The following is a 27,946-nucleotide window of genomic DNA, read 5'->3' as shown; positions in this document are numbered from 1 at the left end:
CCACAAGGGGGCGATGTGACCAATTCTGCTGTTTGCGAAGAGCCAGACCTACAAGAAGAATTACAGAATTGTCAAAAAAAGTGGCGCGAGCGCTGAGGATGTTCATGAAGCAGTGACGTGGTTGCAATAGTTATTGTTTCTTAGACATGTCGACAAGTTGAAGAACTGGAGGTAAACAGAACATGGAAGAGACAAGGTTCTGCGGGTTCTGGCCCGGACGGACAGAGTAACGGTCTGCAGGTTTGTTTACATGTGAACCCGGAAGAACCAAGAAAAGTGATACTTCGGGATTTGTCAAACATAAACATTTTTCTTCGATTTAAAATAAAGCAAGCTGCTAGGTATGCAGTTCTATTTAGTTACCATGGAGATTTATTAGCATTATTATTTTTGTTGTTATTTTTATTATTTAATGTTGTTGATGAAGATCACTTTAGTTTTTATGAGAAATAATTACTTTCTTATTTTATGTAACTGCTGTTATTTGATTACGTTTTTGTGAATTTTGAGTTTCCTGTGGTTTTACATCCTTTATTTTGTTTTTGTACTATTTTTGTTTCTAGAAAAAACTTCTAAGAAAAGAAAAGAAAAATTTTCAAAATAAAATGAAAGCAGTGCCACACATTAGCGAACACAGACACAATCACCTGCTTATTTTTTTAGTTTAGTATCAGATGATCTCCTCATGATGGCGATGACCCCAGAGCAGGAGGCCCTGATTTGTCGCGTGTTTGATGCCTATCTGAGTGAGCATCACCATGACGATATCCTGCTCCTTCTTGATGATGATGGTGATGAGACCCATCACCCGGTGGTGGTAAACGCAATGACTCTCTTCGAGGCCAATATGGAGGTAAGAGCCGCACCTACAACATCTCAGAAGAGCTGAAAAACCCTAAATCTGCATCTCATTTTGATTGCTAAAAGATCTCAGACAGTTGATTTTAAATAATGTGTTGTTTTTTGGGTTACACATCACTGATGTTATCCTGTATTTGCTGTCACACTGCATGCTGCCACACCTTCAAAAATCTGTCCTGCAGAGGTGCCATTTTTACAGAGAGCAAAACAAAAACACTCTCAGGACTTTTGGGTTCCCAAAAACAAAAACAGATCAAGATCTTGATGTTAAGATAATAATTTAGATAATTTAGCTGACTTTAATTTCATGTTTTCTCAAAAAAATTGACTTTCTGGGGAAGAAAACGGAAGGAAGCTTTAATGTACTCAGTAAATCTATCAGGGAGTGTTCCACATTAGGGCACACATATTAGTTAGTTGTCAATAAGTTAATTAGGAGCTGTGTAGGGGTTAGTTGGTTTGAATTCATAGCCTTTCCTTTGAAAGTTTGCCTTTGAAAAATACTTTCCCAGGATAAATACACGCTGGAAGACAAACATCTGCTGGTTGAGGATGTTTGAGCTTGAGGGAACTCCTGCTCACCGTCTCTATCTCCTCACAGGTCGGGGATTTCTTCAATATGTTTCCTGACAAAGTCTTGGCCATGTTTGATGAAGTTCTGCAGAAGAAAGCTGTGCAGATCTCAGAGGACGCGTCGTCCGGCCATAAAGGAGGACAGAAGTCCAGAGAAAGCAGATGCACGCTCCACGCTCGGATCACAGGTCCTACTAAAGTGCTGACAGTTCAACGTTTGAAGAAGTCATATTCTTTACCTTCAACATAGAAGCTGTTGGTCTGTGGGGGAGTGAAAGCTAAATGGGTTTTTACCCAGTTTCAGTTTTTTATAAAATGACTCAGAGTTAACTGTTTACACCGAAGATGTAACCGGCAACACCTAAATACAACACGCTTTTTGACATTACTTCAATGTTTGACAGTTTACAGAATCAATGTGTATCAGTCGATTCTGATGCAAAATAAGGCAGCTTTATGTCACGTTATGCTTTACTAGTGTACAGTGTTGCTTAACGGCACAAAGAATCAGCAGATTCCTGTTGTTTGTGTACACACTTCACTACTGTGTGTGTAAGTGTTGTGTACCAGCGCAAGGCTGCTTTTCTCTGCTTCAGAAACCACTGGAATTATGTTAAAGATGCTAATTGCATCGACGCTTGAAGAGTTACTGCAGTCAAATGAATATGGACACTGGAACTAAAGCTCTGGTGTTAAATGGTTCATTACACTTTTAGTTCATGTTTCTTTTTTAAGTAGACATGTCATAGCTAATCTAACCAGGTATTTATTTAACAACAGCTTTATGTTTAAGGTGGTACTGAAAGTTCAAACCTTCATAGAAAAACAAGTCCAATATTATAAAATAAAAAGAACAATCTGCTCAGGATTGAACATTGATGTATATTCGGCAAACTGAAGGTATTTAGTACAGTAGACATGGCACAGAGATTGATTGACAATAGTCTAAAGCCAATCAGGATGCAGAACACAGTAGACATTGTAAAAAAATAAAAAATAAAATAAAAAAAGGACAAATGTTCCCACCAAAAATCGGTGAAACATGATAAAATGAGGGAAGACTGTATTCTTGCTTTTGTTTAAACAGTTTCTTTGTCACAGGTCTGCCAGTGTGTCCAGAGCTGACCAGACACACCATCCCCAGATCTAAAGATGTCGGACACTTCCTTTCTGTGACCGGGACTGTGATACGGACCAGCGTCGCCAAGGTAACGGCAGTGTTTAGTGCTGCGGAGTAGAAATTTGTTCGTTGCCTCAGTAAGAGAAAAATATGCAGAACACGCAGGAGAAAAACTCCAAAGTTGCTCGAGTCAAACCATTTGAATGAAAAATCAGTGTTATCTGTCTGAAGCAGATCACAAAAGTCTCACTGTTCTGATTGGACTGATCTTTTTCCGTCACTCGTAGGTTCTGGAGTATGAGCGGGATTATATGTGCACCAAGTGTCGACACGTCTTTAAGGTGCATGCCGACTTTGACCAGTTCTACACGTTTTCTGCACCGGTTAGCTGCCCTAGCCCGGCTGGCTGCAACTCCATGAAGTTCAGCTGCTTGTCTGAAGGCTCAGAACCTGCTGCCTGCAGGGACTACCAGGAGATCAAAATCCAGGAACAGGTAAAGCTTTTTAAAGGTTCCTCTGCTCAGACAACCTTTGGAACCGTCTGCCCTCGTTCTTGCAGGTGCAGAGACTCTCTGTGGGCAGCATCCCTCGGTCCTTGGTTGTGATTTTGGAGGATGATCTGGTGGACGGTTGTAAATCCGGTAGGAATGGCCAAAAATAGTGACCTGACTTCACTGTGATGCTCCTGCAGCTCTCTCTGACTCTGATGATGCTTGCAGGAGATGATGTGACCATCTATGGGGTGATGTGTCTCCGCTGGAAACCCCTGTACGACGGCACCCGCTGTGAGGTGGAGCTGGTCCTCAGAGCCAACAACCTGGAGGTGAACAACCAACAGACGGCTGCTGCTCAGCTTCTTACCGACGCTCAAAAGGAGTTTGAGGAGTTCTGGAGGAGTTACGAACACGATCCCATGGCTGGTAACCGTTATCTGGCTCGCCTTACCCTCACATCAACTTGCTGCTCACTGAACCCTTCTTCTCTGTTCTCTGCAGGCCGGAACCAGATCTTACTGAGCCTGTGCCCGCAGGTCTTTGGCATGTATGTGGTCAAACTGGCCGTGGCGATGGTTTTGGCGGGCGGGGTGCAAAGAATAGACCCTTCTGGGACCAGAGTCAGAGGTTTGTGTCTGGTTTCTTCTGCAGTTGCACCAACAGCATGAAAGTGTTCCATTCACTTAGCGTGAAGCTGGGAATGAGAAGGATTACAGTTAGAACTGAATGTCCTCCTGCTCCAGATCCGTACGTACGAACACAAAAGTCTTTGATGATCCACAATTTTCCCCCTAATATCAGTATTTTTACATTTATTTGAGGGAATTACCTAGCATGAAGTGAATGCAGCAGCAGCAGTAATCCTAAGCACCTGAACAGCAGGTCTCCCCAACCTTGGTTCTCAAACTCTTCCATCTTTCTGTGATCTACTCGCCGTTGATTCACCTAGATCAGGTTTTTCTCAGGCTGTTAACAACTCAAAAAGGGCGGTGATGCCACAAAAACAAATATGACAGATCTTAAGCACCAGAATCGGGTAGCTTCACTTTACCATTTTACTTTTTTCTGAGAAAAGAACAAGTGAGTCCTGACGTTCTTCGGTTGAAGGAAAAACTGTGACCCTGAGGTGATCACTGTGTTATTGTCACGATGTTCCTCTTGTGTCACCTGTTTACCCAGCTGGTTTTCATGGTTAGGGAAAGATGGTCCTCCAGGTGTGTTAAGAATGCTGCGACTTTTAGTGGACTCGAGACCTAAGTGTGCTTGTCTTCTGTAGGAGAGTGCCACATGTTGCTGGTTGGTGACCCAGGAACAGGAAAGTCCCAATTCCTGAAGTATGCAGCTAAGATCACACCCCGATCCGTTCTCACTGCTGGGATCGGATCCACAAATGCTGGTCTGTATTAAAATTTCACTTAAAAGATGAGGAGGTTCACCCTTTTCCTTACACTCCTCTCTGTTTCTGTGCCAAAGGTCTTACGGTCGCTGCTGTGAAGGATGGAGGTGAGTGGCACCTGGAGGCGGGGGCTCTGGTCCTGTCGGACGGCGGTCTGTGCTGCATTGACGAATTCAACAGCATCAAGGAGCACGACCGCATCAGCATCCACGAGGCCATGGAGCAGCAGTCCATCAGTGTGGCCAAAGCGGGGTACAACCTCCAGCATGGATGAGTGTCGTGACGCTCACTTCAGTTTGGGATCTGTGCTCGTTTATCCATCCCTGAGCTGAAGGCCTCTTGTGTTGGGCAGATTTTCCTGTCAAAATAGGGGTTATTAATCTTTGGACACACGGGGTGTATATTTGTATAAGCCCCCCTTAGTATTTGAGGCTAAACTTTATTTATGTTAATAAATATGAGGCATCCAGTTGTGGTCAAATGTAGATGTTGAATGTGGAATGTCTGCTTAAAGAGACTGGAACAGTCCTAAATAAACACTCTTTAAAAGTTTAAAAGTTTGATTTAAAGGTGATTGAAATATTTGCTAATTTAAACAGTTTAGGATCACCGTTTTCCCCTGGAGTCTTTACATTAAACCAGTTGGCCCTCAACAAGAGTTTTTTTCTTTAACTGTTTGCTTTGTTGAGCAAATGTACAAATTCAAGTAAAATCTGGATTGGACCAATCTAAATAGCCCTTTTGTCCCAGTGGTTCCCTTAAAACGAGGGTTGATTAACTTGCAAGTGAACTATGATGCGGTTCAGCCACAGTGTTAATGCAGATGAACCTATCCTAATAATCCCCTGGTATTAAACCAGTGGTCCTCTCAGTAAACTTGCTGGTCATTAGACTAACAATCTTCTTTACCAAAAATGTCATTAACACATTTTAGATTTAAAAAATTGAAAGTGGAAAAGTAGTTCTGTAGCTAACATTAGCACCTCCTCATAGAAGCCCAAACTGGACTATGAACTCCTCCTCCTCCTCTTCTGTCCACAGGATCGTGTGTAAGCTGAACACCAGAACCACCATCCTGGCTGCCACCAACCCAAAAGGCCAGTACGACCCCAACGAGCCTCTGTCTGTCAACGTGGCGCTGGCCAGCCCTCTGCTTAGTCGCTTCGACCTGGTTCTGGTTTTACTGGACAACAGAAATGCAGAGTGGGACAGGGTCATCTCCTCCTTTATCCTGGAGGAGCAAGGTAAGAAGTCACCGGAATAATCAGGGAAATTGAATAGATAAACATGTAACAGGGACTGAAACCGTCTTAGAAATGATCCAGATGTTTGCTGCTGACTGATGGTTGACATCACAAACACCTCAGTCTGTTTTTCTGTTCTCAGGACTTCCAGCTGAATCCTCTGCTCTGTGGTCCATGGAGAAGATGAAGGCTTACTTCTGTGTGATCAAGCAGCTGCAGCCGCAGGTTTGTGACCAGGCCAACCTCATCCTGACCCGATACTACCAGGTGCAGCGCAGAAGCGATGGGCGGAACGCCGCCCGCACCACCATCCGCATGCTGGAGAGTCTGAGTCGGCTGGCTGAAGGTATCCAGGCATCCAGGCCGTGTTATCACGGGACGCTGTTATTCAGGACAACTGGACTTTAGAAATCGATCTAGAACCTTCAAAGTTCAGATGACTTGAAGAACAGCCTCCTGCGATAAGAGCATCTGTGTTGCCTCTTCTCTAACTTCTTGAAAGAATTCAGCTGCTTGGTCTTACTTCCACTGACATCCACCGGTTTGTCCGACGCTCAGCTCACGCCAGGCTCATGTTCCGAGACACTGTAACCATTGAAGATGCTGTCGTTGCTGTGTCCATCATGGAGTGCTCCATGCAGGTGAGACGCAGGACCACACTCTGAATTCTACCACTGATTCCCCTCTTCAAAAGTAGGGATGTAAAAGATACAGACACAAATAGAAAAGGGGATCTGAGCATCGAGGAACTGCAGCATCGGTTGAAAAACACAGATACAAACAAAATATGTTGGCCAAAGGTATAAAATCCAACAGGAAGTCAATGAGCAGTTTCTGGAAAATGTCAGTTTCTCTTCCTGTTGTCATCAGAGATTATCCATCCATATTTTTCTGGATTTTGATGTATGGATTTGTTTTTCTGCTTTAACTAAATCCTAGAGGTTTTTTTTTGTTTATTTGTTTGTTTTGTGTAGATGGTGCTTAGAGCGTTTTTGCTGGACATCAAGGCTCTTATGATGACCGTCTGAATGATTAACTTCTAAAAGATTCCCCTTTCTTTGTTTCTTCATCTGCTTATAGTAACTTTTTAACTTCTGCAAATCAAAGTATATCTGCTAATCTTTGTGAGCAGCTTTTAACATGACACATACAGAGAAAGTAATTGTTGTTTTGTGTAACCTTTTGAAAGGGGTTTTACTGCACTAAATGTATTTTTGTATGCATTTATGAAATAGAATCGTGTGGGAAAAGAGACGTTGAGATGACGCTTAAACCTGCAACATTTCACCGTAACACAAAAATAACACAAATATTGCAGCACATATGCGGATTGTTGTTTTTTTGTTATTGTCATAAAGATTTTTGTTTTGCAGCTTTAGCTCCTGACTTCCACAGAAAAAAATTTTTTTTCCAGTCAACATTTTTTTTTAAATCTACCAAAAACTAGTATTCCCAGAGCCCCCCCACCCCCCATATTTGGCATTATTGAAAAGCCCCAATTGTCCTCTGAAGATACTAAAAGAAGGTAATTCAGTCCTACGCATCAGTTGGGAGATATTCAGGTTTGCAAACTTGCATTGCTGATAATCAGAAGGTTAATCAGCTCCTCTTCAACCATGACTGTAATTATTTTAGCTGTTCTGAGTTTAGTTCTTAAGATCAACGTTATCTTCGTCTCTGTTGGTGTTCTGTTTTTATACTGCAGGGCGGCGCTCTACTAGGAAACGTCAATGCCTTGCTCACCTCCTTTCCCGCTGACCCGGTTGAGCAGTATCGGTCCCAGTGCCGGGTGGTTCTGGAGGGTCTAAACTTGCCTTTGCTTCTTCGCAGTGAGATGGGGCGACTGTGCAGGTGGGGGCGCTGTTTCTGCTGCTCACTTGTTCTGCAGTGTCAGTCTGAGAGTTTCGGTGTCACTTTCTTTTCATTTCCTTTTCAGACTGAGGAGCAGCTCAGAAACTTCAAGCTCCGCCCCCAGCGAACCAAAGAGCCCTCCCCTCGACGGGGACCGGGGAAGCGACGCCTCAAACAGGCCTCATTGTTTTAGTGTTTCACCTCCGCTGCATGGAACTCCTATTTTCACGTCAACTCAGGATGTAAGCAGGAAGTCGGGCTCGTCCCATCTTACCAACCATCAAGGGGAAGATGGCGTTCGGAGTGACCCCGCTTCCACGTTTCTTCATCATGATGTTTTGACGGCATCAGAAAGCTTTAACGTTGCTTCAGAGAAACTGAAACAAACAGCTGAAACTGCAAAAGTTCTCACACACAAAACCCAAAAACATCCAGAGGAGATTGGCTGCGTGGTTTTTAAAATTCAAAAACCCAAAGGAACGGAGGAGGTGATCCGGAGTCTTCAGGAGGACCAGGGAGGAGGAGGAGGAGGAGGAGACGAAGGCAATAATGAAGAGCAGGGCTCTGGTAAAGAGGAGCAGAACAGGACTGAAACGAAGAGCATCAGCGCTGCGCTCAGTGAAAGGATGGCAGCGGAAACTTCAACAGACCTTCACAGCAGGTTTTTGGGTTTCACGTTCAAACCGAAGAAGATGATGACGACTTCCATGCTCAAGGAATCTGCTCCTCACCAAGACTCGACAAAAGTGACGATGAAGAGGATACAACCTGTTTCAGAGGATGAAGCCAGCAGTGTGCCTACAAATGCAAAGAAACGCAGAGTACAGACAGCAGAGGGCGCAGTTTCTGAGGAGCAGACCAGAAGAAGAAAGGACAGCCTTGAGGGAAGATCTTCATCATCAGGCAGGCTGTTTGATGTTACTTTGTCTGGAAAGGACAATAGAGAATCAGGAGATGATGGTAGGAAAAAAACAGATGCAGAGTTTCTTGATCTAGAGAGAGGTCTAGGTAATCCGGTTTCAGCTAGCGGTGATTCAGGAGGCCAGAGGAAGAACAGCGTGGCCGTGTCTGCATTCGCCAAACTGAGCAGATTCTCTTTCATGGGCTCAACGGAACACAAAGCTGCCCAGAAGTCATCAGCGAGTCCAGAGAGAAGAGACTGTATGAGAGCTGACTCTGTGCACCCAAAAGAAGGAATCAGAAGACGGATCTCTGACCAAAACATGGAGGTGGATTCTGAACACCAAGAGAAGCGGGGTGCAGTGAAGAGTCCTGGTGCTGTTGCTCCTCTGAACCCAAGCAAAAGAAAGTGTTTCCAGTTTAGGCCAACAGAAATCTGTGGCCCTTCGCCCTGTCCGCTGACAGGACCCTCCTTGTTCGAGTCTGTCGACATTAGTGATGTTCTGGACACAGACTGGGACCAGGAGCTCAGCAGTCTAAAAACCAACCCGTAACAGAAACTATGTGGTTCTGAGACTGTGATGACCCAGACCCTCATATAAGTGAACCTTTAAGATTACAAAAGACTTTTAATGCATCACAATGATCCAAAGCCAAATAAAGATCATGTCTGCTGCTTGAGGGTTCTTGGGTTCTGCTGTGGAACCGTGTGAGTTCTGTGCAGCTTGCACTTCTGCTCTGAGGTCTTAAAACCATAAGCCAGTCAGAACCCAGACCTTCTATCATCTCTAAAGATGTGTTAATACCTTCTGTTTTCACGTTTTTCATTTAACGGCGCTTAAAGGGCCAAAAAATAATGATGAAAGCTGTCTGACCTTCACCCTAACTACAGTAAATCCTTTGTGAATATAAAGTTAGCAGTGGCGGTGGCTCCAGATGAGTTTTTTTAGTTTTTCTGGAAAGAACTTCAATGGTTTAATCTCCAGCTTTCTCACCTGCTGTGTCATAAAAGCCTGAACTTCTGTATTTTGTGTATTTTTTCTTCTTTTCTATTTTCCTTAGTGCTTTTACCGGGGTGCCTAGGTTCCACCATCTTCGTACATTTATATTATATAAAGATCTTTTTAAATGGCACCTTTATTCTTTTTTGGTTGTTGAAACAGGAGCAGAGTTCCATTTTTTCTTTATAGTTAACTTTAGTTATGGCCCGCAGCAGTCACTAACTGCAAGGACCATAATGTTTTTGCAACAACAGAAAAAATATTTAAAAACGGGACAAAAAGTCCTCAAAAGGACTAAACCCAAACAGACATCAACAGAGTGAAGTACTAAAGAAAGCACACAGAGACTCTCAATACGGCTGCAAAAACGTCTTTATTGTAATCAGAATATTTCATTATTACGTTGCTTTTTTCTGTCTGCCCCTTTGAGCGAAAATCTGACCCCATGCTCAAAAACTAAACAAACTTGCACACACCTAGCAGCTGGCCAAAAGGAATTTTGGGCATCGTAAATGAGACAGCATGACTTCCTGTTCGAAGCAGGTTTAAAAGCAAAAGTGGTAAGTTCATCAAGTAAGCACTAGGGAGGCTTCAAGTAAAAGTACATATAGATCATAGATACATATAGATCTGAGACAGAAAGGGGGGGTAGTCGGAGACATCCGCTAAAAAACAGTAGAAAAAGAAAAAAACGCTCCTCCCTGCTCGTCCAGTTCGAACACTGTGGGCTACATGCACGTTCAAGAATATATTCATGAACGGGCATCACATGCCTGGTGTGAATGTAGCATCAGGTTTGTTGCTTCTTTTTCTTTTGAGCAGATTAGGATCTATGTGGCATCTCGGTTTGTGCACTACAAAGACAGTTGGTGTTCTCAGAGCAGCAGATTAATGGAGTTGAAGTCAAGATCTGCTTGGTCGTTCTTCTCGTCACGACAACAGTTTTCCAGATGATACAAAGCTCGGCTTGTTGAGCAGGTTGAGCTCTACTGGCTCCAAGCTGCTCTTCCTCCTCCTCCTCTGCCTCGCCTTTGAGACCACAAGGTGCAGCAGCTCCACAATGTTGAGGATCACAGAAAGGCCCGCCATCGCTACCATAAAGAGGATGAAGATGCTCTTCTCTGTGGGCCGACTGATGAAGCAGTGGTTTATGTGTCGACACGGGTATTGATCGCAGGACACCTTTTTAGGCATCAGGAAGAAGCCGTACACATAGAAGTGGCCTGTGATGAAGGCCACCTCCAGGAGGATCTTCACCACCAGCTGGATCACGTAACTCACCATGAGGACCCCCTTGAGCTGGACTTTCCCTCTTTCATCTGTATACTTTGGTAGTTTAACTAAAGACATGTGGTCCCCCTTTAGTTTCTGTTTCCTCCTCAGTTTGTTCTCCCTGCGGATCACTATTAGAACGTGTCCCAGGTAGACCAGTGTTGGCGTCGACACCGTGAGGATCTGCAGGACCCAGAACCGTGTGTGGGATATTGGGAAACTGTGATCGTAGCATAAATTCCTGCATCCCACAGTTTCTGTGTTGCATTTAAAGCTACTCTGTTCGTCTTTCCACACTTTCTCCACACCAGCAGCAAGGATGAAGATCCGAAAGAGGAAGAGGATGATCATCCACACCTTTCCGAACACGGTAGAATGGGACTGGACCTTGTCCAACAGCTGGGACAGGAAAGACCACTCCCCCATCTTAGCAGCCTGAGGGGAAAAAATAACACAAGAATGATCCATGAATTCCCAGCTGTGGATACCTTTGGATTGTTCTAATACTTGTAACACCCCAAAACAGTTCCAGTTCAGTCCAGATAACTCCTATAGAATGGACTGTCCTAACATTTTTTTAAATAGTGTAACCAAGAGATTACACTGAAGTATTTTTGATCCAGTTCTGGGCAAGGAGTGGGCGACAACGGAGAGAAAAGATCCCTCTGAATGAAAGACTAAGAAGAAACCTCCAACAGAATGAGTTAGGAACGATCCGCTTCTGTGACTGGTTGAGTTTTGAGAGGAAGGAACACAAAAAAACACTGGAACAAATATCATGTGACCAACAGAGAGAGTTGATGAATAGATTGGGCTGCAAGCAGCAGCAAGAATTTTAAGATGACCTTTGTTTTAATATTCAGGAGATCTCCACTGCCCCAAATTTCTGAATTTCTATATGTTGTATGTTTATTTGTTCTCCTGTTAGAACTTTGACTGCTCAAATTCCACCATCCATACATCCTTTTGGCATCATAAGGACACTAGAGCCCATCCCTGCTTCTGTTGGGCTTGGGGGGGGGGGGGGGTACACTCTGACCTGGTTGCCAGTCTGCTGCAGTGCACCCTTCCTATTAAATCTTTAGCTGTCCTCTGCATACTTTTGTTGTCAAACTATGCTATATTTATAGTTCTGTTTTGACCTTGGTCCTTTAAATAAACAATACAGTATTTGACATCCTATTGATAAATATAAGAACAAAATAATAATAATAGTTTAATCCAAAATTCAACAGATATTGGAAAAATTAATTTTTGTTTTTTTTGCTTTAGCCCTGTTTTGGACTAGCAACCCTCTGAGGGTTTACCTGCCATCACCCAACAGTGGCTTGGATAGGCTCCAGCAACCCTATGACTCTGACAGGAAATAGGGGGTTTAAAAAACGGATGGATAAGAAATCTGGAAGATATCTGATCAATATACTTACACACACACACACACACACATCCATAAATGAAAAAAAAAACGGTTTATTTTGCACCCTATTACACTGCCTTTCTTGTAATTGCTTAAGGATCTATCTAAACTATTGTTTTTTTTTTTAATTAATTTCGTCTGGTCAGATTTAAAACATATCCATCAATGTTTAATTGATTCTCCCGTGTCTGAAAAAAATATTTTCAATTACTTTAATTTAAATATAGTGCTAACTACACTTGTTAATGTTGCAGATTTTGTTTCATTGTTTTATGGAAATTCACTGTAATGGTTGAAGTCAGGAAACATTCACACCCTTATTCTTCATGCAAAAACCCAAATTGGGTCCTTACAGGACGTGATTCTGTTAAATGTTTCATAGGATTGTTTCTTTGAACAACTTAATACCTACAAAGAAAATAATAACCAGTTAGATTTTCTCTCTGATAAGATCAATATTTGATAAAGAGTAAGAGTTTAGAAAAATCTCTTACCTCAGCGATGAGCTCTGTCCGTCTCTGGACATTTGCTCTCACTTCCTCTTTTTATAAATCCTCCCAATTGCCCAATTTTCCTCGAACACTCCCACACTACGTGACAGTCGTGATGTTGAAATGACGGCTTTGAGTCATTTTCTATCAATGTGGGGAGTTGACATGATATGGAAATGGCCAGCGCTGTCCAGGTGTTCCAGCTTTCCCACAAGTCTCGAGTCTGAGTGCATAGCTGAGGTGAAACCAAATTCATGTTTGACCAACAGATGGTTTCCTCAGCGGTCTGGGTTCTTGCTGGGGCTTTTAAGGTCCATCACAGGCTCACAGTAAACAGGCTCCCAATGTTCTTTGATGCAGAGCAGCCTTTGGTCAACTTTGGTGTAAAAACACTAAAATGTTGGTGCCAAAACTAAAGGAAAGCCTTTTCCTATTTACACTGGTGCTGTGGTTGTACCTCTTGGGTGATACATCTGTGAACACCAAAATAAAAAAACTAGATGATGTTCACCTATTGTTGACCGCTTTTGGCTCAAATATGATAACACTTTGACATTATTTTAGGTAGGTCTTTCTCATTATCTTACCACGGGTGGCCGTGCTGCAGCATTTGTAAATGGGAGGTGGGAGTCCCATTTTTACACAGAGTTTTTTAGAAAAAGATTAACCTTTTTATGATGACTGGACAATTTTTCTCTAAAGGTCGACTGGGAACATTTTGCAGTTGTGCGGTGGCAGTCCTGTGACAGGCGGGGAGGAGGCCATTACGAAATCTGCGACAGCCAGACAGCAGAAGCTCTGACTGGACAACGTGTAGATGTCTGCGGGTGCAGAAGCAGGCCATTCTGCAAGTCTGACTGATGCCTGACTGACTGCCCCCATCTACATTCATGATCTTAAAGAGCATGTAGAATCTTGAAGACTCTGCCGATGCCTTCTCACAGCGCAGTGGCAGTTACTGTATTTGTGACTGTAGCCTAACTGTTAACATACATACTAATACGTGTGGTACACTGGTACCTGTTGTACCGTTACGTACAAATAAATCCTCTTCAAAACATACAGACACTTGTACGGAAAATCCATTTCCCACTTGCTCACACAGAACATGCATGTAGCCCCTACAAAAACATTAACAGGGGAAGACTATTCAGGCATGAACTCTTACAAGGGACACCCTGTTTACATGTAACCCTTGTGCTATTCTAGGCACTTTAATGTTGAGAGTTGGGTCATCTAGACCCATTAGACAGAGCGCTGAACCTTTTTTTCTTCAATGATTTGTGATCTTCACTGGTGTCCATGGATTACATGAAATCTTTCCACCTTTATCCACCTTTGCCATGGTAGGGAGAACACATCAATGTAAGGGTGGGGTCATCTAAGATAGCACAAGGGTTAAAAAGTTCACACTTGTGGAAGCTGCCCAGGTAGCCTTGTGGCCACTCAGTAGCTCCACTGAAACAAGTGCCTGAGGTTTCCCAAGGAGGGGTAACAAGAGCAGGGACACACTGCTAGGTATTTGTCCCACACATCCTTTTTACACTGGAGATGTTATTGGTGACACCCAAAATAACACACGCTTTTTGACCTACTGTCATTCTTCATCCGTTTACGCAACAAGCTGATTCTGATGCAAAGAAAAATGACTTTGCAGCGACTTTCTCCACTACACTTTATTGAGGTGCAGTCTTGCAAATTAGCATAAGGCTGCTTTTCTCCGCTTCAGAAACCCTTGGAATTAGGTCAGTTGCATTAACGGTTGAAGTAGTCGAAAGAAAGAAAACACTGGAGCCAAAATTCAGATGGTAAAGAGTTAATCATGCAGGTCCCAGGACTTAAACTTGCAACCAGTTAATGGAAAATTCATGTCATGAAGTAGTCATCCACTATTTCACTGTTGCTTTTAGAGTTAACAACAACAACAACAAAAACCTCATGTTTGTTTTTGATGTGTGTACTTTTATTTAACTTTATTTCTGCGAGGGACACATGAAAGTTAATTGTTCAAATGGACATTTTCAGGAAATTAAATGTAACAGTCTTGTTAGGTATAAGAGGGTTTTTTGAAAGGGACAATTTTCAAGATCCCACTAAGGGAATGACCTCAATAATCATATTGTAAGGTTTATTTGAACTCAGACAAACCTGATATAACTGAATGTATGCAGGAGCAAGAGCAGATTAGGGGAAAAAAGTTTGTTCTGATTGGCCTAAAATGAAAGAACAATGGCTAATCCATAATAGGGTTTATATCCCACTCTGATGAAAACTGTATTTTTGGTGTTTTTAACATGTTCTTGTTTCATCTTTCTCATGATGAAGAAAGAAAATTGAGCTTAAAGTTGCATTTTTGAGGTTTTTCTTTTTTCAAATCATTGAGAATCAGAGATGCATGAAAAAGAGATTATTAGTGACATAGAAAATGTGCCGAGCACACAAGCTCCCTGCTCCGAGCTCTCAGCAATGTGGAGGGGGTTGCTTCACGCCAATGTCCCACCCACAATTCATAGGCAATTTTGTTTTTGCAGGGGTGTTAAAAGCTTTTAGTGCAGTATTTATTATTGATTTGAAGTAACTGTTGTCACTAAGCAGTTTAATGACACATAGATTCCTCCTGTATGGTTCATTAATAGGGAGAGTCGGACTCACCGGGTGTTGGTAATGGAAACTATCCCTGTGGTCATCAAGTCACTTTGTTTTGAGGAACTGAAAATGATGAAACATGCTCATCCTCCGCAGCAGACGCGTCAGCATATTCTTCTTCAGTGGGAGTCGTCCACGCATCTCCTTGACTTTAAGCTATTTAAGTCCCTTCCAGCTTGCCGACGGTCGCTCAGCTTTCTCTGTGACCTTCTCACGGCTGGGACCTGCAGCTCAAAGACAGGTATGGGTTTGGTTTAGAAAATCTGTTTTACTAACTTTTCTTGTGATCAAAACTGGATTTCAGCTTTCTTCACCTGTGTTACAGCTAATAGGTGGTGTGGCAGGACTTTAGCAAAGTGTGAGCAGCTTCGATTTGTTTTTTTTGCAGGTGTAAACCTCAGACCATGGGGGACTGGTCTTATCTGTCTCTGCTGCTGGATAAAGTTCAGTCCCACTCCACAGTGGTGGGGAAGATCTGGATGAGCGTCCTCTTCCTCTTCCGGATCTTCGTTCTGGGTGCTGCTGCGGACAACGTGTGGGACGACGAATCGTCTGACTTTTCCTGCGACACTTATGAACCTGGATGTAATTACCTCTGCTACAATCACAGCTTTCCCATATCTCACGTGCGCTACTGGGTCCTACAGATCCTCTTCGTGTCCACGCCCACCCTGTTGTACCTGGGCCATGCTGTGTTCATCGTCCACAGAGAGAAGAGGATGGTGGAGGATGGGGATGCGCTGAAGAAGTCAAGGTACACGGATGATCGAGGGAAAGTGAGAATAAAGGGCATCCTGTTCTGCACCTACATGACCCAGCTGATCTTCAAGATCCTCTTGGAAGTGGGCTTCACCGTGGGTCAGCTCTACATCTACAAGTCACAAATCATTTCCCTCTATATCCCCTGTGACGTTGAGCCTTGCTCAAAATCCACTGGCGTTGAGTGTTACATCTCCCGCCCCACAGAGAAGACCTTCTTCATCTTCTTCATGTTTGGAGTTACGGGCCTCTCCGTGCTCCTCAACATCATTGAGATCATCTACTTGCTGTGCAGCAGGAGGAGAAAAGCCACAAAACGGACTCTGAGGCAGCAGTATGCTCTCAGCTCACAGCAGTACTCAGCCAACCCTGCTTGGAAGTCTGCGGGTGGGCTATACGTTGGGTTACCAGGACCAACTCCCCACGTTCTGTCAGGCATGGATGACACAGGAGAGGACTCAAGCAGCAAGGAGAAGAAGAGCTGATGATTGTTGTGGATCAAGCGCAGACAGTAGACAGCTCCAATTTTGCTAACCCTTTTTGTTGCACTGCTACTGTTAAGTTAGGGGTGGGAGGGGCTGTAAGCTAGAGGGAGAGCATGTAAACAGAGAGCTCTCAGTAATTGGGAGGGGAATTTGGGCCAGGTTTACTCTGCGCCCATAACTCAGAGAAAAATTTCTGATGAACTCCTGCCGCTGCAGAAACTATGTTTTAGAAAATGATAAGTTTTTCTATTTTGGCTAAAAACAGCATGATCATCATTAAAGACCACTGGGAACGCTTTTACAATAGGAACACTGACTGAATGTCAATTTCACTGCTGTCTATCAAAGGCTTTTGCAAATAAAGAAAATGAGAAAATCAAGTCTCTGTGATGTAAGTTGAAAGCTAAAAACTTTAAATCTAAGTATGCTTTTTTAAAACATTCTAGTCAAATTATTTGATTTCAAAATATAAATAATTAGAAAACCTTTTTTTTGTTTTTCATTTATTGACAAATTTCAATTATTGACAAAAAACAAATGATTTTATTTTAACAAAAAGTTGGTCAATGTGTTAAATCAAATAAAACAGGTTATATTAAAAAGAAATTTGATACATTCACATAATTATATTGGGGGTTTGCATGGACCAATACAATACAATTAACATAATGTGTAGGAGCCCTATTGAGAAAAATGTCCTGTGGGTGTCGCTGTTTTCATGTTTTGCTGTCAATTATAAATTGGTTGATGATCTGACCACACACAGGTGTACATGAGCCAGATGGAGAAATGGTTTTTGACCGCTTGTGCGGGAAATGAAGCAAAAGAGTAGTCCAATCCGTTCAGTAGTGTAAATTAATAAAAGAAACAAAGTAATGCAAAGTTGATCGGAGTAAAAGACTCATTTCTTTTCGTCGTATAAGGAAACGACAGCCCGCTTGGCGTCAATCAACTCTGGCGTCGCACATCTCAGTGTATCAAAGGAGCTAGAACTTAGTTAAATAGTTTCTAGGCCTTTAGCTCCTACATAATGCATTAATGAACTTAGGTGAAGGCACAAAATATGATAAAACACACTTTGACCCAATTCACCTCGACTATAAAGAAATAAAGATCAGAACTTCTGACCACAACAGGAAATCTTTCTGAAAGCAAATATGTGCCAAAACTTAAACACGTGTTTTGGCACATATCTGCCTCAGTAAAAGAAGCGCATTTTGGGTACGAATGAATTTAGCAAAAAAATGTCATTAGTTAACTCTTTTTAGCATTTGTTCAAATTCTCTTCTCCAATATTTATCTGCTTTTGAGGTTCTAGATTATAAATGGAGTCGAGAACAGAGATTACATTTTGTCTTTTACTGCCTTGTCCTGAAGCTGACAACCTGGTCTTCAGAGAAAAATCTTACTCTAAACACAAGGAAAACCATGGAGATCATCCTCGACTTCAGGAAGCATGGCGCTTACCCAGCCCCCCTCCATATCAATGTGGAGAGGGTCCACACCTTCAGGTTCGTCTGGATCATTATCTCTGTTGACCTCTCCTGGACAGCCAACATCACAGCAATCATCAAAAAGGCTCAGCAGTGTCTACACTTCCTGACCTTCTACCACTCATCCATCAAGAGCCTCCTCACATACTGCATAACATTACGGCAGCTGCCATTGCAGACAAGGAGAGGCTGCAGAGAGTCGTAGAGACAGCTCAGAAGACAAATGGGACACCTTCTCCCTGACTGACATCTACTCCACACGCTGCCTCAGCAGGGCTCAAAACATCATCAAGGAAACACCCTGGCTCAGACTTGTTCAACCTGTTGCCCTCTGGGAGGCGCTACAGAGGCATCCAATTTAAAATAAACAGACTCAAAAATAGCTTCTTTCCCAAGGCAAAAACCATACTCAAATCCAAAACACCCAGATAAAATTTGCCACAGCACTTGCCAGTGTATATGTCTATGTATGTGTATATGTACATGTGCTTATTTAGGTGAACTGGTCAACACTTCCCCCCCCTCCATGCTGTTTTAGCACATCTGACATGTTTATATCTGTACATATCACTCTGCACATTATTATAAAGAAAATAATAATTAAATTACAATGTAATTATATTAAATATATAAATATACATATAGTTATATTACATTGTTTATACTGACATGTTTTATATTATACTTTGTTAGATTTGCTTTTGCACTAAAATGGAGACTACTCCAGTTTCATTGTCCAGGTGGACAGTGACAAGAAAAGCTTTCTATTCTATTCTATTGGTGGATAAACTTTAACAATTGATTGTTTTTAATCACTTCCACCACTAGGTGGCGCTATTGACTGCTACTCAGTTAACTGTGATTTCTCAGAGGGACCATTCAGTGTTGGTAAATGTCACCACACCGATCACATGATCAGGAACCTTTTATCAGACAGTTCTGTTCTCCAGGACCTGCAAGGTTTATCTGGAAGACCTTTTGCTGCTCATTTTAGTAGTTTCTTTAGTTTTTTTTTTTTTAAAGAAAAACAATGAAACCATATAAAAATGAAATAGATCATGATTAAGGAAATTAAAATCAGTTCCAATAGTTCAAGATTAGGTAGATAGATAGATAGATAGATAGATAGATAGATAGATAGATAGATAGATAGATAGATAGATAGATAGATAGATAGATAGATAGATAGATAGATAGATAGATAGATAGATAGATAGATAGATAGATAGATAGATAGATAGATAGATAGATAGATAGATAGATAGAGGGAGAGAGAGATTACATATTTTTCAAGTTCTTTAATTGTTAGCAATTTGTTAGCAACCTCCCTTTTTAAATTAATGGGAAAAAGTTATATTTATTTTAAATATCTTCATAAATCTCCTGATTTGATTCATTCTCAAAAAGAGTTAAATAAATAATGCTTTCTTTTGGTTTAGATCTAGTCAATGAGCCCAAATGTAGGAATTATTTCTTTCTATCAACTTCTGCAATAGTGACTTTCTGTTAAACAATGAGGAAACTGAGATGATTATAGCCCACAGTTTAATAGTTTATATTATTAGTTATTCTTTATAATGGATGGCACAACATTTTTTTACCCACATATTTGCTACAGTATATCACAACTCCAGTTATGTTGGCCTAAGTTTTTAAATGTTAAAAATAACAGGATCAGTGTGGTTTTGGACCTGTCAGCTTTGTCTTCCTGCATTTTTTTCTTCTTACAAATAGTTTAAATCTAAAGTTTATACGTTCGATCACTGCAGAAATTATATTAATGTTTAAATAATACTGGAAAAAAGAGAAAAATAAAAAAAACGTAACTGTGTTTTGATTTGGTCCCTGAAAAGACTAACTCCGGCCCTGGCCCTTCCAACCTTCTAGGTGAGCGGCTGCGCGTACAACCCCGCGCGCGCGCGCGCACTCTCGCGCCTCCCCCCACAGGCTCTTGACGTGGATGTGGTCACGTGACTGGACCTCCTCTTATAGAGTAACTTTGACAGTTTGGTTCAGTTCGGCTGCGGGGCCGGTGCGCGAGTCCAACCCCTCCCCACAGGACTGAGACACGGCGGACACGGTCTCTCCGAACGTCCAGGTGAGTTCTACTACAGTCCTGACCAGAACCAGGCAACTCTTCTTTCTTTCTTAATGCAACATCTTCACCAGTCTTCTTGTTGAGGACCAGATAGATGGAGGACACTTTCTCCTCTCAGTGTGCGCTCAGGTGAGCGGTTCTGGACGGGTTTCTCCGTGGTTCCCTCTGAAGTGGATGTGGGTTGTGTGGTGGAGAGGAGCCTTGGGCTCCTCCAGAGGACCTTGTCAAAGCTCTGTAGCGCTTTGTGCTGCTTTCTCTGAACTCATTCATGCAGAAAGTGGCGGGACATTGTGTCTCCTAACAGTCAGCAACTGTTCTTCTCCTCCCGGACTCCTCAGGAGTTGGACCCTGCAGAGCTTCCAGATAAGTGAGAGCACATGCAGAGAATTGAACCAGCCTGCAGCTTCCTGCTCATCCACAAAGGTCTTTCTTGTGAGGCCCACTCTGAGAATCTTTTTATGTGTCACATGCACCAGCATTTAATGTCCTGTTGGGTTGTTTTTTTTGACCTGATGTTTCCATGAGGTCAGTAAAGTCTGCAGATCCTCTTTTTTCATGATTTACAGCTGGGGTTTTACATGATGCACCTCCAGTGCTTCTGTCTGACAGTCAGAGTATCTGAAAGCCTTTCAAGGACCTGTTGTTGTATCAGTCACATGAAAAAACAACATTCTGCCTCCTGTTTCTGCATCTGTATTGCAGCAGGATTTCTCCTGGGCTCTTGATGCCCCGACTGAACCCCGTCACAGCACAGAGGCTCGGGCGGCGCTCAACCAAGCCTCCTTGTGTTAGCTGTCGGCATCTTTTTTGGTCTTTCTGTCTTTCCTCTGGGGCCACATTCTGGCTCTTGACGCTTACATTCTTTTCCAGTTTTTTTTTTATTAAGGTAATTTTGTAACAGAAGTGGTTTGATGCATATTTGCACCCAAATGCGCAAAGGGATTAATGCACATTAAGCGCCAAAACTTTTACAGGATGAAGACCTGAAGACCTTTAGGGACCCAGTCAGCTGGAACCAACCAGAACCTTCAGTGTTAGAGTTATTTTTTGATTTGTGGCTCCACCATTGAAAGTTCTGATCAGTTTTAAAACCCAACTGTCTGAATTTATAAGTTTTGTCGCCTTCATTTCTGCTAAAAGTGTCTAATAGAAAACAAGATGATGAGAGTAGTTCCACAGCGCTTTGATTCAGCAGAATCTGAATGTGTTTTCCATTTTAATTCCTTTTTTCCAAGCCAGTCTGGATTTAAAGTGAAGCTCTTAAGGAAAAGAACAAAAACGTGCTCTTTGTCCCCTGCTCCACTAATTGGATTAGCTTGTTGCGTCATTAAGCATTTCGTTTGGTCCCCTTAAGTTCTCCTTAATTACATAATCCTTCAAAAAAACAAACAAAAAACTAAAGTTCTTTCAATTGAATTAATTGTTTCCATCAAACATATTAATGTTTCTCAAAAAAGAAAACCTAATTTTAGAGGATCTCCACATCCGATTTATGATTGTAAATTAGCAAAACCCAACTAAAATTAAGAAAACGGATTATAATGCAACACTATTTTATGCAAAAACTAGAAGTTGGAACAAACTGAGAGAACAGTGAGTGGAAAAGTGAATTGAAGCCACAAATTTTCCGTCCAAAGTAATAACTCTCAGTTATGTTTCCTGTAAGATCTTATCACTCTCCTTTGCTTTTATCCAACGTCTGGCTGCAACTCAGCCAACACTGAAAGTTTGTTTGACTTCACGACATTGTCAGTTCAACTTCTCTCTTTTCTTCTTCCACCAGCTAACACTCCCCAACGATGGGTGATTGGAGTGCTCTGGGTCGTCTGCTGGACAAAGTCCAGGCCTATTCTACTGCGGGTGGGAAGGTCTGGCTGTCCGTGCTCTTCATCTTTAGGATCCTGGTTCTGGGTACCGCAGTGGAGTCGGCCTGGGGTGACGAGCAGTCGGCTTTTAAGTGTAACACCCAGCAGCCTGGTTGTGAAAACGTCTGCTACGACAAATCGTTCCCCATCTCCCATGTTCGCTTCTGGGTGCTGCAGATCATCTTTGTATCAACGCCCACGCTGCTCTACCTGGCTCACGTTTTCTATCTGCACAGGAAGGAACAGAAACTCAACAGAAAGGAGGAGGAGCTTAAAGCCGTTCAGAATGATGGGGGTGATGTTGACATCCCGCTTAGGCAAATTGAGTTAAAAAAAATGAAGTACGGCATTGAGGAGCACGGAAAAGTGAAGATGAAGGGAGGCCTCCTCAGAACTTACATTGTGAGCATCTTCTTCAAGTCTCTGTTTGAGGTGGGCTTCCTGTTGATCCAGTGGTACATCTACGGCTTCAGTCTGAACGCCGTCTACACTTGCGAGAGGGACCCGTGTCCTCACAGGGTGGACTGTTTCCTGTCGCGGCCCACAGAGAAGACCGTCTTCATCATCTTCATGCTGGTGGTCTCTCTGGTCTCTCTGATGCTCAACGTCATCGAGCTTTTCTACGTCTTATTCAAGAGGATCAAAGACCGCGTAAAGGGAAAGCAGCAGCAGCAGCAGGCCGGGCTTTTCCCCGGGGGAGGAGGAACTTTGAGCCCCACCCCCAAAGAGCTGTCCACCACAAAGTACGCTTACTACAACGGCTGTTCATCCCCAACCGCCCCCATCTCACCCATGTCCCCTCCAGGCTACAAGCTCGCCACAGGGGAGCGTGGAACCGGCTCCTGCCGGAATTACAATAAGCAAGCCAATGAGCAGAACTGGGCCAACTACTCTACGGAGCAGAACCGGCTGGGTCAAACTGGTGCGGGAAGTACCATTTCAAACTCCCACGCACAAGCCTTTGACTTTCCTGATGACACCCATGAGCACAAGAAACTCACATCATCAGCGGGACACGAACTGCAGCCCCTGGCGCTGATGGACCCCAGGCCGTGCAGCCGGGCTAGCAGCAGGATGAGCAGCAGAGCCCGACCCGATGACCTGGATGTCTAACGGGCCCTGGCGACCTTACCGTTCTGCCTGGCCGACAGGATGTGAGGCTGCAGGCGGACAATCAGGCAACACTTGATCAGAAAGGGTCATGAAGAAGGTGGGACTAACCTCAATCACTGTCCTCACGATAGAGACTGTGTGTCAGTCAGAGACATTAAAGCTTCAGTGTAACACTTTCAAAAGGTACAACTCGCAACTATTTTGTCTGTACTGTAACTTTGTAGTTCCATTAGTCCAGCTTTAAAAAACACAGCAGCCATAGGGCTGGTTCAGAACACGGAAAGCCGGTTCATCCTTTACCCATAAGTTTTCAAAATCTTTAGACCACCGCCGTGGAGCTACAGCCGGCGAGGGGCAACAGAGAAGGAACAACAAACAAGGTGGAGGGCATACAAGAGGCAGGGCCATCTGCTCGGATTTAGGAACCTGAGCAGAGCCGCCTCCTATTGACACACGTCTCTTTGGTATTTGTAGCCTGCACTATTTAGTGAAAACACTGTACTTGGTGGGCGGTGCATCAGACAGCTTTTGTTAACCAGAGAAACACATTGATAAGTCTTGTAGAGTAGGACCCCCCTCTGTCACAGAATTGATTTTAAAACTCAGCCCTGATGGAGTTGGTCCTCAAATGCTCTGAGATCTTTGAAACCAGCCTCGTTCAACACTCTAGGTTTTGGTTTGTCAGGGTTTGTTCGTATTCTGGCCCCCTTGATGACTTTGCTGCCTTCTTAACCTTTAACTCCAAACTAACCTGCCGACTAACGGGGGTTTATCTAGTTCTTAGTAAAGCTTATAGTGTTTATTGTTTGAACATGCAGTAGACCCACAAACAAGCCCTGAACAACCAGGACCTGTGGTGATATTCCAGGGTTGTACGTCCAGATAATGGATTCTGATCCTTTACTGGTTCTACCGTTGCTACAGACAGAAGTCACCATTTAGTCCTCTCTAGGACCTGATTGTAAACAACTTTTTGAAACGTTCTGAGCAGCGGTTTCCCTAACCAACCATGACCTTCAGGGAGGCACAAACCTTTGGTTGCAGTAGAAAACTGCAGTTTCAATGAACAGGTGCCAAATATAGTTGGGATACAGGACTGTAGTCCATGCGATACCCCTCTTGAGTTCTAACTGAGAATTTTGTCAAAAAAACTGGAGTCGTGGTTTGGTGAAGTTTTTCTATGCTCTTCGTTGAGTACTTGTCTTAAACAGGTCTTCATCTCATGTGGAAGATCAGGATTATTGCCCTGAATCTGCCATATAAAAAAAACAATCGTCTTCCACCCAACCCCCTTTCGTATTAATTGAACACCAAACCAAACCGTTTGCCTTACAATCGCAGCCGACTATACAGTGGATTCCTGAGAGACTTTGAATCTGTGTGATGACGTGCTTTTGTTTCACGACTTTCTTGTTCCGTGCGTCACCGTCACCTAGCGCTCGGATCAAGCTCGGATTGAGCTCGTCTCTTGAGGCGAACAGGAACTCTGAATGTTGAGTATTGTAGGGTTTGTTTAACCGCTGCTGCCTGACACATAGAGACGTAGTACTGTAACTGTAACTAGCTGTCCAGATGAAATGTGAGTTTGTAGACTAATTTTTAGTGGTGTGTGTTAACGTCTGCCCTGGTAGCTCCACAGCTGTCCCTCCCCTCCCGTCCTCATCTTGACCTGTTCATCATGTTGTCGGTACTCATGTTTTGGATGTTTGCACTGAGATCTTGGTGTTAGAAGATGTTTTCTGAAGCACGAGTTTTCTTACAGACATGTTACTAATTTATTGTACAACACAAAAGTCAGCCACACACGATGTCAATCACCTGGTTTCACAGGGAGCTGTGGCGCACACCAGTGACAGAACCGGACCAGTGGTCTGTCGCGCGGTGCTGACCCACGAGGATCCACTGTTGTACAGTGAAAGTGCCTGATAATAAAAGACAGAGTCGCTCTTTGTATCTGTGAAATGCTTCTCTAACCAATAAAGTTTTCTTTCTTAAATCCTGACTGTGTCACCTTTTTTTGAACAAAACAATAGTTTGATTTTTTCTCTCCAAAAATTTGGATTCACAGACGAGACCAGATGTTTCCTGATCACTAGGTATCTTGTTTGTGTTTCAAAGCTAACAGTTCTTTTGGAAGTTGACATTAAGGAGTAAGACAAATGAACTATTCTGGTGGGGTGAGATGTTTTGGGTTGTTGGTTTAAATTCCTGCTAGGCTATTTCTGTTTGGGTGCTTGTTGGAGGTCTAGCTGTCTGGATCAGGCTCCTCTTCCTTGTATCCTCCTCATCCTGTAAAATCCCATCCAACAGCTCGATGCCCGGAAGTGCTGTAACTGGAGTAAAGCACTGAACCACAGAGTCCCGCTTGGCTGCTTCAGCTCTGACAGAGCATCCAGGCTGGAGGTCTCATCACTGCAGAGCTTTGGGCTGCCACATTCCTCCCAGGCCACCTGCTGTTACTGACCGCTGTGCCGAGAACACCGTTTGCCTAAAATCAGCCTGTAATGTGGAGCCGCCACATGTTGGGTAACAAGTTGTTCCTGATGAAGTTTTATTGTTTGACAACAGAAACTCAGCATGCAGTGGGTTATTCTGCACAATGAGGTGTGTCAAATTCTGCACATCGTTGTAGATGATGGTCTACGAAGATCTGACGAAGCTTCCAAGTCAAAAGCTTGCGTGAAAGCTTCCAGTTTACTGTTTAAGAGCTCTTAATTGAAGGACGTGCAGAGCTGAGGCCTGAAGACCACATGTGGCTTACAGTGAGGGGGCGGAGCCACAGTGGTGGGGTGGGGGTTGGAGGGGTTCAGCCTCATTAATGAGTGAAGACCTTCCAGCAGACTGAGCAACTACAGAGCTGGCTCTCTCATCACATCAGTATCCAGCAGCCCTGATCGGACACACAAAGGCACATCTCCAAAGTCCTGCCTTCAGTTAGTTTTCTCTGTCTTCTAGACTCCGTTCATCTGCTCTTTTAATGATCAACTTGTTGTTTTTAGCCAAAATCAAATAATCTGTGTCGTTTTCTAGGACATAGTTTCTGCAGTAGTTCATTAGGAATCCACCTCTGAGTTGTGGGTGGAACCACTGGTGCAGATCAACCTTGCCCCTCTTTCTCATCGCTGAGAGCTCTCTCTTTACCCTACAAGTGGATACATCAGAATGGAGCGGAGCAGGGATTTCCGTGCCCCACCCAGTCTATTTTCTATGTAATTAATACAATATTTTATCGTCTGCTCCTGAGTCAGATTTAAATAAACGTCAGAAATGCAATTTTAAACTTAATTTTCCTTCCATACTTCTTCTATTATCGGAAAAATGGCACAGGAACATGTTAAAAACACCAAAAACAAAATTTTCATCAGAGTGGGTCTTTAAAGGTTTGACTGCTGCTCAAAGAAAAGGGTTTCCATATTTCGTCTTCTGCGGTTCCTGTAAGTCGAGCACATTAAAGGTGCACTCCCACAGCTGCTGGCTCGCACCAATAAAGTTTTGCAGTGGGAGGAAGGCGGGCGTCAGTAGGTTAGATGAGTTCATTTTCACCATCTGCAGAGCGGACATCAGAACAGTCAAACATCTGGTCAGCAGAGCATCTGGACATGAGAACGTTTCATCTGCTTTGTGCAGCGTTAAGATAGGTTTAACAAATGTAGTAATGTGAAAGATGACCGACAGAAATGTTACGTCAGGGTGTGAAAAGCAAGTGGACCCCAGAAATTTACACAGGTCAGGATTAATGCAACTGAATTTAATGAGAATCTTTTAGAAGAACCCAAAAAGGTGAAATCTCCTTAGGAAAAGTAATTCTGAGGAAAGATGTTTAATGTATTCAAGTGTCTCGGCTTGGAACCTTTACTGGGGGTATCACAACAAATGACAGTCAGGACAGAAACACCCTAAAAGTACATAAGAGGAAAAATAGAACAGTTATGGGGCAGGAGTAAATCCCTGGTTATGAATGCAGTGTGATCAGAATCCAGAACCCAAAACAACACGGGAAACAAACAGAGCTCTAGCGAAGGAGAAGATTCTCTGGCAGAGATCTGCTCCGTGAAGTCTACTTATATAGACAGCGAGAGGTCGATCACCCGAAGAGCCTGCTGGAGCAGGATCACAACCTGGTAGTTCCCTGGTAATGAAAGAAAAGCACCCAGAGGTCACTAAAAGAACTTGAAACTGACAACAACAAAAAAACAACAACAAAAAAGAAACTTTAGCTTCCAATCCAAACCACATCTGAACTGTTTTTCAGTAGAATCATTTGAAAAAACAAACTCATGAAACAGCTTGTACAAAAGTGATGCTTCCTTTATAATCATATTTGAGAAAAATCACTGCAACCAAGTGTTTTCTATAACTGTTAGTGAGAATTCTACACCTGTCAGCAGGTGCTGTAATTCAACGTTCCAGAGCAAAAATGGATCCATTTGTCTCCAGTTTTGATGGTTCCCTCCACAGATGACGTGTTTCTCTTCCTTCCACAGATGTTAAACAGGTGTTGGATCAAGGCTGATAGAGAACAGTTCAAGGTTTATTTTCAACCATTCTTGGACGCTTTAAGCTTTTTGAGTTTTAGATCATTTTCCCGTTGGAAGATCCAAAAATTTTGACTAAAACCAAACTTTCTGACTTCAGTGTTCTTTGATCATACTGAGATGTCATTAAACTTGCAGAGATTCAAGGCTTTTTGTGTCAGATGCAGAAAAGCAGAACCAGAACTTCGTCCATGTTTAGCCGAAACATCTTTGTTTCTAAATAATAAGCTGGTGTTGTTACCTGACAACCCATTAAACAGACACACTGACTGATTTGATGTTCAAAGGCACCAACAGAATGCAGACTAGCTTTTCAGTCATGGAAAAACCCG

At 43.0% G+C, this 27,946-nt stretch overlaps 4 protein-coding genes across 6 annotated transcripts; 3 read left to right on the top strand and 1 right to left on the bottom strand.

Annotated features, from left to right (window-relative positions):
- Positions 1-6: 6 nt before the first annotated feature.
- mcm9 (minichromosome maintenance 9 homologous recombination repair factor) lies at positions 7-9,465 on the top strand. Of its 3 annotated transcripts, none has more exons than XM_004083625.5 (15): positions 7-240; positions 664-853; positions 1,463-1,622; positions 2,536-2,642; positions 2,842-3,048; positions 3,114-3,195; positions 3,274-3,474; positions 3,550-3,675; positions 4,325-4,444; positions 4,522-4,696; positions 5,486-5,688; positions 5,831-6,034; positions 6,247-6,329; positions 7,394-7,539; positions 7,625-9,465. In XM_004083625.5, the coding sequence occupies exons 2-15, from the start codon at positions 686-688 to the stop codon at positions 8,991-8,993; spliced, it is 3,351 nt and encodes a 1,116-aa protein (XP_004083673.1). In that variant the 5' UTR covers positions 7-240; positions 664-685; the 3' UTR covers positions 8,994-9,465. The 3 variants fall into 3 exon arrangements, with proteins under 3 accessions (XP_004083673.1, XP_078798730.1, XP_020570181.1); XM_078942604.1 differs by having other exon boundaries at positions 51-341; XM_020714522.3 differs by having other exon boundaries at positions 97-240; positions 669-853.
- A 329-nt stretch (positions 9,466-9,794) lies between these two features.
- LOC101173030 (gap junction Cx32.2 protein) lies at positions 9,795-12,682 on the bottom strand. Its single transcript, XM_004083626.5, has 2 exons — positions 12,624-12,682; positions 9,795-11,147 (listed from the first exon to the last, which is right to left on the bottom strand). Exon 2 carries the CDS (start codon positions 11,136-11,138, stop codon positions 10,371-10,373), a length of 768 nt encoding a protein of 255 aa, XP_004083674.1. The 5' UTR covers positions 11,139-11,147; positions 12,624-12,682; the 3' UTR covers positions 9,795-10,370.
- A 2,694-nt stretch (positions 12,683-15,376) lies between these two features.
- Positions 15,377-16,890, top strand: LOC101173275 (gap junction Cx32.2 protein). The gene is made up of 2 exons (XM_004083627.5): positions 15,377-15,507; positions 15,655-16,890. Exon 2 carries the CDS (start codon positions 15,671-15,673, stop codon positions 16,508-16,510), a length of 840 nt encoding a protein of 279 aa, XP_004083675.1. The 5' UTR covers positions 15,377-15,507; positions 15,655-15,670; the 3' UTR covers positions 16,511-16,890.
- Positions 16,891-19,962: 3,072 nt separating this feature from the next.
- Positions 19,963-25,075, top strand: gja1b (gap junction protein alpha 1b). The gene is made up of 2 exons (XM_004083534.4): positions 19,963-20,101; positions 21,885-25,075. The coding sequence occupies exon 2, from the start codon at positions 21,901-21,903 to the stop codon at positions 23,077-23,079; it is 1,179 nt and encodes a 392-aa protein (XP_004083582.1). The 5' UTR covers positions 19,963-20,101; positions 21,885-21,900; the 3' UTR covers positions 23,080-25,075.
- Positions 25,076-27,946: the final 2,871 nt, after the last annotated feature.

Source organism: Oryzias latipes, chromosome 24 (genome assembly GCF_053564925.1).
Source record: "Oryzias latipes strain Hd-rR chromosome 24, Olatipes_Hd-rR_3.1".
In the NCBI taxonomy this organism is placed as follows: Eukaryota; Metazoa; Chordata; class Actinopteri; order Beloniformes; family Adrianichthyidae; genus Oryzias; species Oryzias latipes.
The sequence above is the reverse complement of the archived record's forward strand: the minus strand, read 5'-3'. Positions and strand labels throughout refer to the sequence as shown.

What these genes read in the sequence shown, in the direction of transcription:
- mcm9 (XM_004083625.5), top strand. Translation starts at nt 686, where the DNA reads ATGATGGCGATGACCCCAGAGCAGGAGGCCCTGATTTGTCGCGTGTTT. An exon ending in CTTTATCCTGGAGGAGCAAG is followed by an intron (nt 5,689 to 5,830) that starts GTAAGAAGTCAC and finishes TTCTGTTCTCAG; the next exon opens with GACTTCCAGCTGAATCCTCT. An exon ending in TCTGAGTCGGCTGGCTGAAG is followed by an intron (nt 6,035 to 6,246) that starts GTATCCAGGCAT and finishes TCCGACGCTCAG; the next exon opens with CTCACGCCAGGCTCATGTTC.
- LOC101173030 (XM_004083626.5), bottom strand. Translation starts at nt 11,138, where the DNA reads ATGGGGGAGTGGTCTTTCCTGTCCCAGCTGTTGGACAAGGTCCAGTCC.
- LOC101173275 (XM_004083627.5), top strand. Translation starts at nt 15,671, where the DNA reads ATGGGGGACTGGTCTTATCTGTCTCTGCTGCTGGATAAAGTTCAGTCC.
- gja1b (XM_004083534.4), top strand. Translation starts at nt 21,901, where the DNA reads ATGGGTGATTGGAGTGCTCTGGGTCGTCTGCTGGACAAAGTCCAGGCC.